Source organism: Heptranchias perlo, chromosome 17, assembly GCF_035084215.1.
Source record: "Heptranchias perlo isolate sHepPer1 chromosome 17, sHepPer1.hap1, whole genome shotgun sequence".
Lineage (NCBI taxonomy): Eukaryota > Metazoa > Chordata > Chondrichthyes > Hexanchiformes > Hexanchidae > Heptranchias > Heptranchias perlo.
The window spans coordinates 59,059,344-59,079,763 of record NC_090341.1 but is presented as its reverse complement, the minus strand read 5'-3'; the positions used below and the strand labels follow the sequence as shown (position 1 = coordinate 59,079,763).

Below are 20,420 nucleotides of genomic sequence, written 5' to 3'. Positions count from 1 at the left end.
TGGTGTGTGAGGCTGGGTGATGTCCCACCAATGGTGTGTGAGACTGGGTGATGTCCCACCAATGGTGTGTGAGACTGGGTGAGGTCCCACCAATGGTGTGTGAGACTGGGTGAGGTCCCACCAATGGTGTGTGAGGCTGGGTGATGTCCCACCAATGGTGTGTGAGGCTGGGTGATGTCCCACCAATGGTGTGTGAGGCTGGGTGATGTCCCACCAATGGTGTGTGAGGCTGGGTGATGTCCCACCAATGGTGTGTGAGACTGGGTGAGGTCCCACCAATGGTGTGTGAGACTGGGTGAGGTCCCACCAATGGTGTGTGAGACTGGGTGATGACCCACCAATGGTGTGTGAGGCTGGGTGATGTCCCACCAATGGTGTGTGAGACTGGGTGATGTCCCACCAATGGTGTGTGAGGCTGGGTGAGGTCCCACCAATGGTGTGTGAGGCTGGGTGATGTCCCACCAATGGTGTGTGAGGCTGGGTGATGTCCCACCAATGGTGTGTGAGGCTGGGTGAGGTCCCACCAATGGTGTGTGAGGCTGGGTGATGTCCCACCAATGGTGTGTGAGGCTGGGTGAGGTCCCACCAATGGTGTGTGAGGCTGGGTGATGTCCCACCAATGGTGTGTGAGGCTGGGTGATGTCCCACCAATGGTGTGTGAGGCTGGGTGAGGTCCCACCAATGGTGTGTGAGGCTGGGTGATGTCCCACCAATGGTGTGTGTAACACTTGAGGTTGAAGTTCAGTCTGACAGATTTCCTCTTCCTATTGGTAGAGTGGTTTGCGTCAAGTAGTGACAGCCGCATACTGCGAGACCTGGACAACACCTCCCTGGTCGAGGATGGTCGAAAGAAGCTCAATACCATGGCCCACTGCAAGGTGAGGAGCAGGAATTAGAGTCCTTGGCCCAGTCCTTGCCCCCACCCCGGGAGATGCTGATATTAGCAGGAGTACAGATCATTAACTGCCTTGCCCAAGTGGCCATTATTCAAGCAGGACTGAGTGTTGACAGGTTATAGAACATCACGCACAAGCCTGATCCCCCAGTCTGTCTCTCTCAGACACTGACCGATCCCCCAGTCTGTCTCTCAGACACTGACAGATCCCCCATCTGTCTCTCAGACACTGACTGATCCCCCAGCCTGTCTCTCAGACACTGGCAGATCCCCCAGTCTGTCTGTCAGACAATGACTGATCCCCCAGTCTGTCTCTTACAGACATTGACAGATCCCCCAGTCTGTCTCTCAGACACTGACAGATCCCCCAGTCTGTCTCTCAGACACTGACTGATCCCCCAGTCTGTCTCTCTCAGACACTGACCGATCCCCCAGTCTGTCTCTCAGACACCGACCGATCGCCCAGTCTGTCTCTCAGACACTGACTGATCCCCCAGTCTGTCTCTCAGACACTGACTGATCGCCCAGTCTGTCTCTCAGACACTGACTGATCCCCCCAGTCTGTCTTTCAGACACTGACTGATCCCCCAGTCTGTCTCTCAGACACTGACTGATCCCCCAGTCTGTCTCTCTCAGACACTGACTGATCGCCCAGTCTGTCTCTCAGACACTGACTGATCGCCCAGTCTGTCTCTCAGGCACTGACACATCCCCCAGTCTGTCTCTCAGACACTGACTGATCCCCAGTTTGTCTCTCTCATACTGACTAATCGCCAGTCTGTCTCTCTCAGACACTGACTGATCACCAGTCTGTCTCTCTCAGACACTGACTGATCGCCCAGTCTGTCTCTCTCAGACACTGACTGATCCCCCAGTCTGTCTTTCAGACACTGACAGATCCCCCAGTCTGTCTCTCAGACACTGACTGATCCCCCAGACTGTCTCTCAGACACTGACAGATCCCCCATCTGTCTCTCAGACACTGACAGATCCCCCAGTCTGTCTCTCAGACACTGACTGATCCCCCAGTCTGTCTCTCAGACACTGACAGATCCCCCATCTGTCTCTCAGACACTGACAGATCCCCCAGTCTGTCTCTCAGACACTGACTGATCCCCCAGTCTGTCTCTCAGACACTGACAGATCCCTCATCTGTCTCTCAGACACTGACAGATCCCCCAGTCTGTCTCTCAGACACTGACTGATCCCCCAGTCTGTCTCTCTCAGACACTGACTGATCCCCCAGTCTGTCTCTCTCAGACACTGACTGATCCCCCAGTCTGTCTCTCTCAGACACTGACAGATCCCCCAGTCTGTCTCTCAGACACTGACTGATCGCCCAGTCTGTCTCTCAGACACTGACTGATCACCCAGTCTGTCTCTCAGACACTGACTGATCCCTGAGTCTGTCTTTCAGACACTGACTGATCCCCCAGTCTGTCTCTCTCAGACACTGACTGATCCCCCAGTCTGTCTCTCTCAGACACTGTCTGATCCCCCAGTCTGTCTCTCTCAGACACTGATTGATCGCCCAGTCTGTCTCTCAGACACTGACTGATCCCCCCAGTCTGTCTCTCTCAGACTCTGTTTGATCGCCCAGTCTGTCTCTCTCAGACACTGACTGATCCCCCAGTCTGTCTCTCTCAGACGCTGATTGATCGCCCAGTCTGTCTCTCAGACACCGACTGATCGCCCAGTCTGTCTCTCAGACACCGACTGATCGCCCAGTCTGTCTCTCAGACACTGACTGATCCCCCAGTCTGTCTCTCTCAGACACTGACTGATCCCCCAGTCTGTCTCTCTCAGACACCGACTGATCGCCCAGTCTGTCTCTCAGACACTGACTGATCCCCCAGTCTGTCTCTCTCAGACACTGTCTGATCCCCCAGTCTGTCTCTCTCAGACACTGACTGATCCCCCAGTCTGTCTCTCAGACACTGACTGATCCCCCAGTCTGTCTCTCTCAGACACTGACTGATCCCCAGTCTGTCTCTCAGACACTGACTGATCCCCCAGTCTGTCTCTCAGACACCGACCGATCGCCCAGTCTGTCTCTCAGACACTGACTGATCCCCCAGTCTGCCTCTCAGACACTGACCGATCCCCCAGTCTGTCTCTCAGACACCGACTGATCGCCCAATCTGTCTCTCAGACATTGACTGATGCCCCAGTCTGTCTCTCTCAGGCACTGACTGATCGCCCAGTCTGTCTCTCTCAGACACTGACTGATCGCCCAGTCTGTCTCTCTCAGACACTGACCGATCCCCCAGTCTGTCTCTCAGACACTGACCGATCCCCCAGTCTGTCTCTCAGACACTGACCGATCCCCCAGTCGGTCTCTCAGACACTGACCGATCCCCCAGTCTGTCTCTCAGACACTGACCGATCCCCCAGTCTGTCTCTCAGACACTGACTGATCGCCCAGTCTGTCTCTCTCAAACATTGACTGATCACCAGTCTGTCTCTGTCAGACACTGACTGATCCCCCAGTCTGTCTTTCAGACACTGACAGATCCCCCAGTCTGTCTCTCAGACACTGATTGATCGCCCAGTCTGTCTCTCAGACACTGACAGATCCCCCAGTCTGTCTCTCAGACACTGACAGATCCCCCAGTCTGTCTCTCAGACACTGACTGATCCCCCAGTCTGTCTCTCAGACACTGACAGATCCCCCAGTCTGTCTCTCTCAGACACTGACTGATCTCCCAGTCTGTCTCCCTCAGACACTGACAGATCCCCCAGTCTGTCTCTCAGACACTGACTGATCCCCCAGTCTGTCTCTCTCAGACACTGTCTGATCCCCCAGTCTGTCTCTCTCAGACACTGATTGATCGCCCAGTCTGTCTCTCAGACACTGACTGATCCCCCCAGTCTGTCTCTCTCAGACTCTGTTTGATCCCCCAGTCTGTCTCTCTCAGACACTGACTGATCCCCCAGTCTGTCTCTCTCAGACACTGACTGATCCCCCAGTCTGTCTCTCAGACACTGACTGATCCCCAGTCTGTCTCTCTCAGACATTGACTGATCCCCAGTCTGTCTCTCTCAGACATTGACTGATCACCAGTCTGTCTCTCTCAGACACTGACTGATCGCCCAGTCTGTCTCTCTCAGACACTGACTGATCCCCCAGTCTGTCTTTCAGACACTGACAGATCCCCCAGTCTGTCTCTCAGACACTGACTGATCCCCCAGACTGTCTCTCAGACACGTCGAGATCCCCCATCTGTCTCTCAGACACTGACAGATCCCCCAGTCTGTCTCTCAGACACTGACTGATCCCCCACTGATCCCCCAGTCTGTCTCTCAGACACTGACAGATCCCCCATCTGTCTCTCAGACACTGACAGATCCCCCAGTCTGTCTCTCAGACACTGACTGATCCCCCAGTCTGTCTCTCAGACACTGACAGATCCCCCATCTGTCTCTCAGACACTGACAGATCCCCCAGTCTGTCTCTCAGACACTGACTGATCCCCCAGTCTGTCTCTCTCAGACACTGACTGATCCCCCAGTCTGTCTCTCTCAGACACTGACTGATCCCCCAGTCTGTCTCTCTCAGACACTGACAGATCCCCCAGTCTGTCTCTCAGACACTGACTGATCGCCCAGTCTGTCTCTCAGACACTGACTGATCGCCCAGTCTGTCTCTCAGACACTGACTGATCCCTGAGTCTGTCTTTCAGACACTGACTGATCCCCCAGTCTGTCTCTCTCAGACACTGACTGATCCCCCAGTCTGTCTCTCTCAGACACTGTCTGATCCCCCAGTCTGTCTCTCTCAGACACTGATTGATCGCCCAGTCTGTCTCTCAGACACTGACTGATCCCCCCAGTCTGTCTCTCTCAGACTCTGTTTTATCGCCCAGTCTGTCTCTCTCAGACACTGACTGATCCCCCAGTCTGTCTCTCTCAGACGCTGATTGATCGCCCAGTCTGTCTCTCAGACACCGACTGATCGCCCAGTCTGTCTCTCAGACACCGACTGATCGCCCAGTCTGTCTCTCAGACACTGACTGATCCCCCAGTCTGTCTCTCTCAGACACTGACTGATCCCCCAGTCTGTCTCTCTCAGACACCGACTGATCGCCCAGTCTGTCTCTCAGACACTGACTGATCCCCCAGTCTGTCTCTCTCAGACACTGACTGATCCCCCAGTCTGTCTCTCTCAGACACTGACTGATCCCCAGTCTGTCTCTCAGACACCGACTGATCGCCCAGTCTGTCTCTCAGACACTGACTGATCCCCCAGTCTGTCTCTCTCAGACACTGACTGATCCCCCAGTCTGTCTCTCTCAGACACTGACTGATCCCCAGTCTGTCTCTCAGACACTGACTGATCCCCCAGTCTGTCTCTCAGACACCGACCGATCGCCCAGTCTGTCTCTCAGACACTGACTGATCCCCCAGTCTGCCTCTCAGACACTGACCGATCCCCCAGTCTGTCTCTCAGACACTGACCGATCCCCCAGTCTGTCTCTCAGACACTGACCGATCCCCCAGTCTGTCTCTCAGACACTGACCGATCCCCCAGTCTGTCTCTCAGACACTGACCGATCCCCCAGTCTGTCTCTCAGACACTGACCGATCCCCCAGTCTGTCTCTCAGACACTGACCGATCCCCCAGTCTGTCTCTCAGACACTGACTGATCGCCCAGTCTGTCTCTCTCAAACATTGACTGATCACCAGTCTGTCTCTGTCAGACACTGACTGATCCCCCAGTCTGTCTTTCAGACACTGACAGATCCCCCAGTCTGTCTCTCAGACACTGATTGATCGCCCAGTCTGTCTCTCAGACACTGACAGATCCCCCAGTCTGTCTCTCAGACACTGACAGATCCCCCAGTCTGTCTCTCAGACACTGACTGATCCCCCAGTCTGTCTCTCAGACACTGACAGATCCCCCAGTCTGTCGCTCTCAGACACTGACTGATCTCCCAGTCTGTCTCCCTCAGACACTGACAGATCCCCCAGTCTGTCTCTCAGACACTGACTGATCCCCCAGTCTGTCTCTCTCAGACACTGACTGATCCCCCAGTCTGTCTCTCTCAGACACCGACCGATCGCCCAGTCTGTCTCTCAGACACTGACTGATCCCCCAGTCTGCCTCTCAGACACTGACCGATCCCCCAGTCTGTCTCTCAGACACCGACTGATCGCCCAATCTGTCTCTCAGACATTGACTGATGCCCCAGTCTGTCTCTCTCAGGCACTGACTGATCGCCCAGTCTGTCTCTCTCAGACACTGACTGATCGCCCAGTCTGTCTCTCTCAGACACTGACCGATCCCCCAGTCTGTCTCTCAGACACTGACCGATCCCCCAGTCTGTCTCTCAGACACTGACCGATCCCCCAGTCTGTCTCTCAGACACTGACCGATCCCCCAGTCTGTCTCTCAGACACTGACCGATCCCCCAGTCTGTCTCTCAGACACTGACCGATCCCCCAGTCTGTCTCTCAGACACTGACTGATCGCCCAGTCTGTCTCTCTCAAACATTGACTGATCACCAGTCTGTCTCTGTCAGACGCTGACTGATCCCCCAGTCTGTCTTTCAGACACTGACAGATCCCCCAGTCTGTCTCTCAGACACTGATTGATCGCCCAGTCTGTCTCTCAGACACTGACAGATCCCCCAGTCTGTCTCTCAGACACTGACAGATCCCCCAGTCTGTCTCTCAGACACTGACTGATCCCCCAGTCTGTCTCTCAGACACTGACAGATCCCCCAGTCTGTCGCTCTCAGACACTGACTGATCTCCCAGTCTGTCTCCCTCAGACACTGACAGATCCCCCAGTCTGTCTCTCAGACACTGACTGATCCCCCAGTCTGTCTCTCTCAGACACTGTCTGATCCCCCAGTCTGTCTCTCAGACACTGACAGATCCCCCAGTCTGTCTCTCAGACACTGACTGATCGCCCAGTCTGTCTCTCAGACACTGACTAGTCTGTCTCTCTATTCCCAACATTCAGCCTTTTTTACCTTATTTCTGTTCTTTGCAATTAACGTATGTCTTGAATAAACCCCTGACTCTGTTGTGTCAGGAGATAACAAAGGATTTCAATGGAAAGTGTGGAGAAAACATCGTGAGATTGGATGGAAGGATGTGTAAGGCCACTGCCTGTGTTGTCACGCTGCTTTCCGACATCCAGTCCTGGATAAGGCACAATTTCCTCCAATTAAACACTGGGAAGCCTGAAACTATATTCTTCATCCCCCGACACTGATTCCATCCCTCTCTCTGGCTACTGTCTCACGCTGATCCTCAGCATCCTATTTGACCATGAGATGAGCTTCCGACCCCATATCTGCTCCATCACCAAGACCGCCTACTTCACCCTCTGTACCATCGCCCGTCTCCGCCCCTGCCTCAGCCCACTGCTGCTGAAACCCTCATCTATGCTTTTGTTGGCTCCGGCCTCCCATCTTCCACCCTCCATAAACTTGAATTCATCCAAAACTCTGCTGCCCGTATCCTAACTCGCACCAAGTCCTGTTCTCCCATCACCCCCTGTGCTCACTGACCTACATTGGCTCCCAGTCCGGCAACACCTCGATTTTAAAATTCTCATCCTTGCTTTCAAATCCCTCCATGACCTCCCCCCTCCCTATCTCTGTAACCCCCTCCTGCCCTACAACCCTCCGAGATCTCTGCGTTCCTCCAACGCAGGACTCTTGTGCAACTTCCACTTCCTTTGCCCCACCACTGGGGCCGTGCCTTCAGCTGCCTAGGCCCTGAGCTCTGGAATTCCCTCCCTAAACCTCTCCGCCTCTCTCCTGTTTTAAGATGCTTCTTAAAACTTACCTCTTTGACCAACTGTCCTAATATCTCCTTCTTTGGCTTGGTGTCAATCTTTGTCTGATTATGCTCCTGTGAAGCACCTTGGGATGTTTTATTATGTTAAAGATGACACAAAACTTGTAAGTGTAGTGAACAGTGAGGAGGATAGTGATAGACTTCAAGAGGATATAGACAGGCTGGTGGAATGGGCGGACACGTGGCAGATGAAATTAAACCAGAAAAATGCGAAATGATACATTTCGGTAGGAAGAATGAAGAGAGGCAATATAAACTAGAGGGCACAATTCTAAAAGGGGTACAGGAACAGAGAGATCGGGGGTATATGTGCACAAATTGTTGAAGGTGGCAGCACAGGTTGAGAAAGTGGTTAAGAAAGCATATGGGGTCCTGGGTTTTATAAATAGAGGCACAGAGTACAAAAGCAAGGAAGTCATGATGAACCTTTACCCCCGTGTACTGTTCACGGGGGTAAACTGGAGAATTGTGTCCAGTTCTGGGCATCGCACTTTAGGAAAGATGTGAAGGCCTTAGAGAGGGTGCAGAAGAGATTTACTAGAATGATTCCAGGGATGAGGGACTTTAATTACGTGGATAGACTGGAGAAGCTGGGGTTGTTCTCCTTAGAGCAGAGAAGGTTGAGAGGAGATTTGATCAAGGTATTCAAAATCATGAAGGGTCCAGACAGAGTAGATAGAGAGAAACTGTTCCCATTGGCGGAAGGGTCGAGAACCAGAGGGTATAGATTTAAGGTGATTGGCAAAAGAACCAAAGGTGACATGAGGGAAAACCTTTTTACACAGCGAGTGGTTATGATCTGGAATGCACTGCCCGGGGGGGTGGTGGAGGCAGATTCAATCATGGGCTTCAAAAGGGAACTGGATAAGTACTTGAAAGGAACTATATGCATGGCTACAGGGATAGGGCGGAGGAATGGGACGAGCTGGATTGCTCTTGCAAAGAGCCGGCGGGGACTTGATGGGCCGAATGGCCTCCTTCCATGCTGTAACCTTTCCGTGATTCTAAAGGTGCAACAAATGCAAGTTGTTGTTGAAAGTGTGAAAGAGAGAAGGTGGGAGAAATGTTTTCATTTGGGTGAGGAGGTTAAAGGTCAGCGCTGTCCTATTGGTGGCTGCTGTGTTAGTGTCAGTCATGTGATTGTTCGATGCTGGCTGTCACAGTCATGGTAATACTAACGTTTGACCTCTGAACTTTCTCTAGGTCCCTGATGGAGCCTCATTAGCCATGAGCCTGAAAGACAAGTGGGACGGGACACTGGGACGAGGTAGGTCTGACTGATCACTGCACGCCATGGCGGGGACTCGGGCAAATCAATAGGACACGTGGGTAAATACCGGTCCGTGAACGGTAACGGGTAAATACCGGTCTGTGAACGGTAACGGGTAAATACCGGTCTGTAAACGGTAACTGGGAAATACCGGTCCGTGAACAGAAACGGGTAAATACTGGTAACGGGTAAATACCGGTCCGTAAACATTAACGGGTAAATACCGGTCCGTGAACGTTAACGGGTAAATACCGGTCCGTGAACATTAACGGGTAAATACCGGTCCGTGAACGTTAACGGGTAAATACCGGTCCGTGAACATTAACGGGTAAATACCGGTCCGTGAACGGTGACGGGTAAATACCGGTCTGTGAACGGTGACGGGTAAATACCGGTCTGTGAACGGTGACGGGTAAATACCGGTCTGTGAACGGTAACTGGGAAATACCGGTCTGTGAACGGTAACGGGTAAATACCGGTCCGTGAACGGTAATGGGTAAATACTGGTCCGTGAACGGTAATGGGTAAATACTGGTCTGTGAACAGTAACGGGTAAATACCGGTCCGTGAACGGTAATGGGTAAATACTGGTCTGTGAACAGTAACGGGTAAATACCGGTCCGTGAACGGTAATGGGTAAATACCGGTCTGTGAACGGTGACGGGTAAATACCGGTCTGTGAACGGTAACAGGTAAATACCGGTCCGTGAACGGTAACGGGTAAATACCGGTCCGTGAACGGTGACGGGTAAATACCGGTCTGTGAACGGTAACAGGTAAATACCGGTCCATGAACGGTGATGGGTAAATACCGGTCCGTGAACGGTAATGGGTAAATACCGGTCTGTGAACAGTAACGGGTAAATACCGGTCTGTGAACGGTAATGGGTAAATACCGGTCTGTGAACGGTAACTGGGAAATACCGGTCCGTGAATGGTAACGGGTAAATACCGGTCTGTGAACGGTAATGGGTAAATACCGGTCTGTGAACGGTAACCGGGAAATACCGGTCCGTGAACAGAAACGGGTAAATACTGGTCTGTGAACAGTAACGGGTAAATACAGGTCTTTGAACAGTAACGGGTAAATACAGGTCTTTGAACAGTAACGGGTAAATACCGGTCTGTGAACAATAACGGATAAATACAGGTCTTTGAACAGTAATGGGTAAATACCGGTAACTGGTAAATACTGGTCTGTAAACAGTAACGGGTAAATACCGGTCTGTGAACAATAACGGGTAAATACCGGTCTGTGAACAGTAATGGGTAAATACCGGTCTGTGAACAGTAACGGGTAAATACAGGTCTGTAAACAATAACGGGTAAATACCGGTCTGTGAACAATAACGGGTAAATACCGGTAACGGGTGAATACCGGTCTGTGAACAGTAACGGGTAAATACCGGTCTGTGAACAGTAACGGGTAAATACCGGTAACGGGTAAATACCGGTCTGTGAACAGTAACGGGTAAATACCGGTCTATAAACAGTAACGGGTAAATACCGGTCTGTGAACAGTAACGGGTAAATACCGGTCTGTGAACAGTAACGGGTAAATACAGGTCTGTGAACAGTAACGGGTAAATACCGGTCTGTGAACAATAACGGGTAAATACCGGTAACGGGTGAATACCGGTCTGTGAACAGTAACGGGTAAATACCGATCTGTGAACAGTAACGGGTAAATACCGGTCTGTGAACAGTAACGGGTAAATACCGGTCTGTGAACAGTAACGGGTAAATACCGGTCTGTGAACAGTAACGGGTAAATACAGGTCTGTGAACAGTACAGAGGGGTAAATACAGGTTTGTGTACAGTACACATGGGTAAATACAGGCCTGTGAACTGTCCGGGGGTAAATACAGGTCTATGATCAGTGCACAGGAGTTAGTACATGTTTGTGAACAGTACTCAGGTCTAAACACAGGTCTGTGAACAGTACAGAGGGGTAAATACAAATCTGTGTACAGTGCACAGGGATAAATACAGGATGTGAACATTACACAGGAAAAAATACAGGTCTGTGAACAGTACACGGGTAAATACAGGTCTGTGAACAGTACACGGGGGTAAATACAGGTCTGTGAACAGTATACAGGGGCAAATACAGGTCTGTGAACAGTACACGGGTAAATACAGTTCTGTGAACAGTACAGAGGGGTAAATACAAATCTGTGTACAGTGCACAGGGATCAATACAGGATGTGAACATTACACAGGTAATTACAGGCCTGTGTACAGTACACGGGTAAATACAGGTCTGTGAACAGTACACAGGAAAAAATACAGGTCTGTGAACAGTACACAGGAAAAAATACAGGTCTGTGAACAGTACACAGGGGTAAATACAGGTCTGTGAACAGTACACGGGGGTAAATACAGGTCTGTGAACAGTACACAGGGGTAAATACAGGATGTGAACATTACACAGGGAATTACAGGCCTGTGTACAGTACACAGGTAAATACAGGTCTGTGAACAGTACACGGGGGTAAATACAGGCCTGTGTACAGTACACGGGTAAATACAGGTCTGTGAACAGTACACGGGTAAATACAGGTCTGTGAACAGTACACGGGTAAATACAGGTCTGTGAACAGTACACAGGGATAAATACAGGTCTGTGAACAGTACACAGGGATAAATACAGGTCTGTGAACAGTACACAGGTAAATACAGGTCTGTGAACAGTACACGGGGGTAAATACAGGCCTGTGTACAGTACACGGGTAAATACAGGTCTGTGAACAGTACACGGGTAAATACAGGTCTGTGAACAGTACACGGGTAAATACAGGTCTGTGAACAGTACACAGGGATAAATACAGGTCTGTGAACAGTACACAGGAAAAAATACAGGTCTGTGAACAGTACACAGGAAAAAATACAGGTCTGTGAACAGTACACAGGAAAAAATACAGGTCTGTGAACAGTACACAGGGGTAAATACAGGTCTGTGAACAGTATACAGGGGCAAATACAGGTCTGTGAACAGTACATGGGTAAATACAGGTCTGTGAACAGTATACAGGGGCAAATACAGGTCTGTGAACAGTACACGGGTAAATACAGGTCTGTGAACAGTACACAGGAAAAAATACAGGTCTGTGAACAGTACACAGGAAAAAATACAGGTCTGTGAACAGTACACAGGGGTAAATACAGGTCTGTGAACAGTATACAGGGGCAAATACAGGTCTGTGAACAGTACATGGGTAAATACAGGTCTGTGAACAGTATACAGGGGCAAATACAGGTCTGTGAACAGTACACGGGTAAATACAGGTCTGTGAACAGTACACAGGGGCAAATACAGTTCTGTGAACAGTACACAGGAAAAAATACAGGTCTGTGAACAGTACACGGGGGTAAATACAGGTCTGTGAACAGTACACGGGGGTAAATACAGGTCTGTGAACAGTACACGGGTAAATACAGGTCTGTGAACAGTACACGGGGGTAAATACAGGTCTGTGAACAGTACACGGGGGTAAATACAGGTCTGTGAACAGTACACAGGAAAAAGTACAGGTCTGTGAACAGTACACAGGAAAAAATACAGGTCTGTGAACAATACACAGGGGGTAAATACAGGTCTGTGAACAGTACACAGGAAAAAATACAGGTCTGTGAACAGTACACAGGAAAAAATACAGGTCTGTGAACAATACACAGGGGTGAATACAGGTCTGTGAACAATACACAGGAAAAAATACAGGTCTGTGAACAGTACACAGGGGTAAATACAGGTCTGGGAACAGTACACAGGAAAAAATACAGGTCTGTGAATAGTACACAGGGGTAAATACAGGTCTGTGAACAGTACACAGGTTTAAATGCAGATCTGTGAACAGTACACAGGTTTAAATGCAGGTCTGTGAACAGTGCACAGGTTTAAATGCAGGTCTGTGAACAGTACACAGGTTTAAATGCAGGTCTGTGAACAGTACACAGGTTTAAATGCAGGTCTGTGAACAGTACACAGGTTTAAATGCAGGTCTGTGAACAGTACACAGGTTTAAATGCAGGTCTGTGAACAGTACACAGGTTTAAATGCAGGTCTGTGAACAGTACACAGGTTTAAATTCAGGTCTGTGAACAGTACACAGGGATAAATGCAGGTCTGTGAACAGTACACAGGTTTAAATGCAGGTCTGTGAACAGTACACAGGTTTAAATGCAGGTCTGTGAACAGTACACAGGTTTAATTGCAGGTCTGTGAACAGTGCACAGGTTTAAATGCAGGTCTGTGAACAGTGCACAGGTTTAAATGCAGGTCTGTGAACAGTACACAGGTTTAAATGCAGGTCTGTGAACAGTGCACAGGTTTAAATGCAGGTCTGTGAACAGTACACAGGTTTAAATGCAGGTCTGTGAACAGTGCACAGGTTTAAATGCAGGTCTGTGAACAGTACACAGGTTTAAATGCAGGTCTGTGAACAGTACATAGGGATAATTGCAGGTCTGTGAACAGTACAGTAGATTAGTATAGAAGATTAAGAGGTGATCTAATTGAGGGGTTTAAGATGATAAAAGGATTTGATAGGGTAGATAGAGAGAAACTATTTCCTCTGGTGAGGGAGTCCAGAACAAGGGGGCATAACCTTAAAATTAGAGCTAGACCGTTCAGGGGTGATGTCAGGAAACACTTCTTCACACAAAGGGGAGTGGGAATCTGGAGCTCTCTCCCCAAAAATCTGTTGAGGCTGGGGGTCAATTGAAAATTTCAAAACTGAGATTGATAGATTTTTGTTAATTAAGGGTTTTGAACTAATAAGAGTGGGGCAGGGTTCAGGTAAGGGTAAATTTATAAGTCTGAAGAGAAAAGTCAAGGCTGTAGAGCAGCCTGAGTGATTTGGGTAAAAACAAGGGACAGAGAGTTTTACAAAGGTAATAGGGCATTAGTGACTAAGGTCACATCAGGGAAAAATAATAAAAAGTTAAAATTAAAGGTGCTGTATCTGAATTCACGAAGCATTCGTAACAAGATAGATGAGTTAATGGCACAAATAGAGATAAATGGGTTTGATGTAGTAGCATTACTGAGATATTGTAAGGTGGCCAAGGTTGGGAACTAAATATTCCAGAGTACTTGACTTTTAGAAAAGACAAAATGGAAAAGGAGTTGGGGGGGGGGTGGTGTAGCCCTGATAATAAAGGGTGAGATAAAGGCAGTAATGGGAAAGGATCTTAGCTCAGAAAATCAGGATGTAGAATCAGTATGGGTGGAACCAAGAAATAACAAGGGGCAGAAAACACTGGTGGGAGTAGTTTACAGGCCCCCCCCCCCCCCCATCAATGGTTATAGTGTTGGACAGAGTATAAATCAGGAAATTAGAGGAGCATGCAACAAGGGTAGTGCAATAATCGTGGGGGAACTTTAATCTTCATATAGACTGGGCAAACCAAATTGGTAAAAGTAGTTTGGAGGATGAGTTCATGGAATGCATCTGAGACAGTTTTCTAGAACAATATGTCAAGGAACCAACTAGGGAACAGGCTATTGTAGATCCAGTATTGTGTAATGAGACAGGGTTAATTAGTAATCTTATAGTTAAGGATCCTCTGGGGCAGAGTGATCATAATATGATAGAATTTCATATTGAATTTGAGAGTGATATAGATAAGTCCGAAACTAGGGTCTTAAATTTATACACAGCCAATTACGTAGGTATGAGGAGCGAGTTGGCTAAGGTAGATTGGGAAATTAGATTAAAAGATATGATGGTAGATAAGCAGTGGCGAACATTTAAAGAAATAATTCATAATTCCCAACCAATATACATTCCCTTGAGGAATAAAAACTCCACAGGAAAAGTGATCCAACCGTGGCTAACTAAAGAAGTTAAGAATAGTATTAGATTAAAAGAAGAGGCCTATAATGTTGCCAGAAAGATTTGTAAGCCTGAGGATTGGGAGAGTTTTTGAAAACAGCAAATGATGACCAAGAAATTGATAAAGAGGGAGAAAATAGAATGAGAGTAAACTAGCAAGAAATATAAAAACAGATTGTAAGAGCTTCTACAAGTATATAAAAAGGAAGAGATTAGCGAAAGTAAACGTGGGTCCCTTAGAGGCAGAGACAGGAGAAATTATAATGGAGAACAAGGCAATGGCAGAGACGTTAAACAAATATTTTGTATCTATCTTCACAGTAGAAGACACAAAAAACATACCGGAAATAGTGGGGAACCAAGGGGCTAATGAGAGGGAGGAACTTAAATAATTAAGATTAGTAAAGAAAAAGTACTGGAGAAATTAATGGGAATAAAAGCCAACAAATCCCCTGGACCTGATGGCTTAGATCCTAGGATTCTAAAAGAGGTGGCTGCAGTGATAGTGGATGCATTGGTTTTGATCTTCCAGGATTCCCTAGATTCTAGAACAGTCCCCGTGGATTGGAAGGTAGCAAATGTAACCCCGCTATTCAAGAAAGGAGGGAGAGAGAAAACAGGGAACTACAGGCCAGTTAGCCTGACATTAGTCATTGGGAAAAGACTAGAATCTATTATTAAGGACATAGTTAACAGGGCATTTAGAAAATCATAATATGATTAGGCAGAGTCAACACGGTTTTATGAAAGAGAAATCAAATTTGACAAATCTATTGGAGTTTTTTGAGGATGTAACTAGCAGGGTAGATAAAGGGGAACCAGTGGATGTCGTATATTTGGATTTTCAAAAGGCAGTTGATAAGGTGCCACATAAAAGGTTGTTACACAAGATAAGGGCTCATGGGATGGGGGTAATATATTAGCATGGATAGAGGATTGGTTAATGGACAGAAAACAAAGAGTAGGGAAAAATGGGTCATTCTCAGGTTGGCAGGTAATAACTAGTGGGGTGCCGCAAGGATCAGTGCTTGGGCCTCAGCTGTTTAGAATATATATATCAATGGCTTAGCTGAGGGGACCAAATGTAATGTATCCAAGTTTGCTGATGGTACAAAGCTAGGTTGGAAAGTAAGCTGTGGGGAGGACGCAAAGCGTCTGCAAAGGGATATGGACAGGTTAAGTGAGTGAGCGAGAAGGTGGCAGATGGAGTATAATGTGGGGAAATGTGAGGTTATTCACTTTGGTGGGAAGAATAGAAAAGCAGAATATATTTTTAAAAGTGAGAGACTAAGAAATGTTGGTATTCAGAGGGATTTGGGTGTCCTTGTACACAAATCATAGAAAGTTAACATGCAGGTACAGCAAGCAATTTGGAAGGCAAATAGTATGATAATAGGGTTAATTAGTAATCGCTCATTAAAAGAACCTCAGGGGAAGAGTGATCATAATATGATAGAATTTCACATTGAGTTTGAAAGTAATGTACTTAAGTCAGAAACTAGAGTCTTAAATTAGATAAAGCCAATTACATAGGTATGAGGGGTGAGTTGTCAAAGGCAGATTGGGAAATTAAATTAAAGGGTTTGACATTTGAAAAGCAATGGCAAATATTTAAAGAAATATTTCAATATTCTCAACAAATACACATTCCATTGAGGAATAAAAACTCCACGAGAAAAGCGATCCACCATTGGCTAACTAAAGAAGTTAAGGAGAGTATTAGATTAAAAGAAGAGGCCTATAATGTTGCCAAGAAGAGTAGTAAGCCTGAGGATTGGGAGAGTTTTAGAAATCAACAAAGGACGACCAAAAAATTGATCAAAAGGGAGAAAATAGAATATGAAACTAAACTAGCAAGAAATATAAAAACGGATTATAAGAGCTTCTACAAGTATGTAAAAAGGAAGAGAGTAGCAAAAGTAAATGTTGGTCCCTTAGAGGCTGAGACAGGAGAAATTATAATGGGGAATCAGGAAATGACAGATGCGTTAAACAAATATTTTGTATCTATCTTCACAGTCGAAGACACAAAAAGCATATCAGAAATAGTGGGGAACCAAGGAGTAAATGAAAATGAGGAAAAAAAGGAGGGCTTTTGGCAGATACAAAAGGCTAAAGACGGAGGAAGCCCTAGAGGAGTACAAAAAGTGCAGGGGGATACTTAAAAAAGAAATTAGGAGATCAAGGAGGGGCCATGAAATAACACTGGCGAGCAAAATAAAGGAAAATCCTAAGATGTTTTATAAGTATATTAAGGGTAAGAGGATAACTAGGGAAAAAATAGGGCCCATTAGGGACAAAAATGGCAATCTGTGTGTGGAGCCGGCAGATGTAGGAGGGGTTCTAAATGAATTTTTTGCATCTGTTTTCACTATGGAGAAGGACGATGTAGACATAGAAATACGGCAGGGGGACTGTGATATACTCGAACATATTAACATCGAGCGGGAGGAGGTATTGGCGGTTTTAGCAGGCCTAAAAATGGATAAATCCCCAGGCCCGGACGAAATGTATCCCAGGCTACTGTGTGAGGCAAAGGAGGAGATTGCGGGGGCTCTGACACATATATTCAGAACCTCTCTGGCCACAGGGGATGTGCCAGAGGACTGGAGAACCGCTAATGTAATACCATTATTCAAGAAGGGGAGTAGGGAAAAACCGGGGAACTACAGGCCAGTGAGCCTAACATCTGTGGTAGGAAAATTATTGGAAAAAATTCTGAAGGACAAAATTAGTCTCCACTTGGAGAAGCAAGGATTAATCAGGGATAGTCAACATGGCTTTGTCAAGGGAAGATCATGTCTGACTAATTTGATTGAATTTTTTGAGGGGGTGACTAGGCGTGTGGATGAGGGTAACGCAGTGGATGTGGTATACATGGATTTCAGTAAGGCCTTCGATAAAGTCCCCCACAGGAGACTGGTCAAGAAGGTACGAGCCCATGGAATCCAGGGTGCCTTGGCACTTTGGATACAAAACTGGCTTAGTGGCAGAAGGCAGAGGGTGATGGTCGAAGGTTGTTTTTGTGACTGGAAGCCTGTGGCCAGTGGGGTACCACAGGGATCGGTGCTGGGTCCCTTGCTGTTTGTGGTCTACATTAATGACTTGGATATGAATGTAAAAGGTATGATCAGTAAGTTCGCTGATGATACAAAAATTGGTAGGGTGGTAAATAGCGAGGAGGATAGCCTCAGTCTGCAGGACGATATAGATGGGTTGGTCAGATGGGCGGAACAGTGGCAAATGGAATTTAACCCGGAAAAGTGCGAGGTGATGCACTTTGGAGGGACTAACAAGACAAGGGAATACACAATGAATGGGAGGACCCTAGGCAAGACAGAGGATCAGAGGGATCTTGGTGTGCAAGTTCACAGATCCCTGAAGGCGGCGGAACAGGTAGATAAGGTGGTAAAGAAGGCATATGGGATACTTGCCTTTATTAGCCGAGGCATAGAATATAAGAGCAAGGAGGTTATGATGGAGCTGTATAAAACACTGGTTAGGCCACAGCTGGAGTACTGTGTGCAGTTCTGGTCGCCACACTACAGGAAGGATGTGATCGCTTTGGAGAGGGTGCAGAGGAGATTCACCAGGATGTTACCAGGGCTGGAGCGCTTCAGCTATGAAGAGAGACTGGGAAGATTGGGTTTGTTTTCCTTGGAGCAGAGGAGGCTGAGGGGGGACATGATTGAGGTGTACAAAATTATGAGGGGCACAGATAGGATGGATACTAAGGAGCTTTTTCCCTTCGTTGAGGGTTCTATAACAAGGGGACATAGATTCAAGGTAAAAGGCGGGAGGTTTAGAGGGGATTTGAGAAAGAACTTTTTCACCCAGAGGGTGGTTGGAGTCTGGAACTCACTGCCTGAAAGGGTTGTGGAGGCAGGAACCCTCACAACATTCAAGAAGCATTTGGATGAGCACTTGAAATGCCATAGCATACAAGGCTACGGACCAAATGCTGGAATATGGGATTAGAGTAGACAGGGCTGATGGCCGGCGCGGACACGATGGGCCGAAGGGCCTCTATCCGTGCTGTATAACTCTATGACTCTCTATGACTCTAAAACAATTAATATCACTAGAGAAAAAGTATTGGACAAACTGATGGGTCTAAAAGCCAACCAATCCCCTGGACCTGATGGCCCTACATCTGAGGGTTCTAAAAGAGGTGGCTGCAGAGATAGTGGATGCATTGGTTGTGATCTTCCAAAATTCTCCAGATTCTGGAACGATCCCAGTGGATTGGAAGGTAGCAAATGTAACCCCGCTATTCAAGAAAGGAGGGAGAGAGAAAACAGGGAACTACAGGCCAGTTATCCTGACATCAGTAGTTGGGAAAATGCTGGAATCCATTATTAAGGAAGTGGTAACAGGGCACTTAGAAAATCATAATATGATTAGGCAGAGTCAACATGGTTTTATGAAAGGGAAATCGTGTTTGACAAATTTATTAGTTTTTTAAGGATGTAACTAGCAGGGTAGAGAAAGGGGAACCAGTGGATGTAGTATATTTGGATTTATAAAGACATTCAATAAGGTGCCACATGAAAGGTTGTTACTCAAGGTAAGGGCTCATGGGGTTGGGGTAATATATTAGCATGGATAGAGGATTGGTTAAAGGACAGAAAACAGAGAGTAGAGAAAAACGGGTCATTTTCAGGCTGGCAGGCTGTAACTAGTGGGGTATCACAAGGATCGGTGCTTGGGCCTCAGCTATTTACAATCTATATTTATGAATTAGATGAAGGGACCGAGTGTAATGTATCCAAGTTTGCTGACGATACTCAGCCAGGTGGAAAAGTAAGCTGTGAGGAGGACACAGAGAGTCTGCAAAGGGATACAGACAGGTTAAGTAAATGGGCAAGAAGGTGGCAGATGGAGTATAATGTGGGGAAATGTGAGGTTATTCACTTTGGTAGGAAGAAAAGGAAAACAGAATATTTTTTAAATGGTGAGAAACTATGAAATGTTGGTGTTCAGAGAGACTTGGGTGTCCTCATACAAGAAACACAAAAAGTTAGTATGCAGGTACAGCAAGCAATTAGGAAGGCAAATGGCATGTTGGCCTTTATTGCAAGAGGGTTGGAGTACAAGAGTAAGGAAGTCTTACTACAGTTGTCCAGGGCTTCAGTGAGACCTCACCTGGAGTACTGTGTACAGTTTTGGTCTCCTTATCTAAGGAAGGATATACTTGCCTTGGAGGTGGTACAACGAAGGTTTATTAGATTAATTTCTTAGAGGGCTTGACAGGGTAGATGCTGAAAGGCTGTTTCTCCTGGCGGGAGAGTCTAGAACTAAGGTTCGTAGTCTCAGGATAAGGGGTTGGAGATATAGGACCGAGATGAGGAAAGATTTCTTCACTCAGAGGGTTGTAAATCTTTAGAATTCTGTACCCCAGAGGGCTGTGGATGGTCAGTCATTGGGTATTTTGAAGATTGAGATCAACAGGTTTTTTTGGACACTAATGGAATCAAGGGATATGGGGATTGGGCGGGAAAGTGGAGTTGAGGTAGAAGATCTGATTGAATGGCTCGAGCTCGAGGGGCTGTAAGACCAACTCCTGCTCCTATTTCTTATGTTCTTATGTAAGAGTATTAAG

The 20,420-nt window shown here is 47.3% G+C and overlaps 1 protein-coding gene across 1 annotated transcript in view; it reads left to right on the top strand.

Annotated features, from left to right (window-relative positions):
* LOC137334333 (plexin-D1-like) overlaps positions 1 to 20,420 on the top strand; it is a 231,883-nt gene that overhangs the window by 191,173 nt on the left and 20,290 nt on the right. The window contains 2 exon segments of the mRNA XM_067999033.1: positions 775 to 878; positions 8,914 to 8,977. Coding sequence (XP_067855134.1) covers positions 775 to 878; positions 8,914 to 8,977 — 168 coding nt within the window.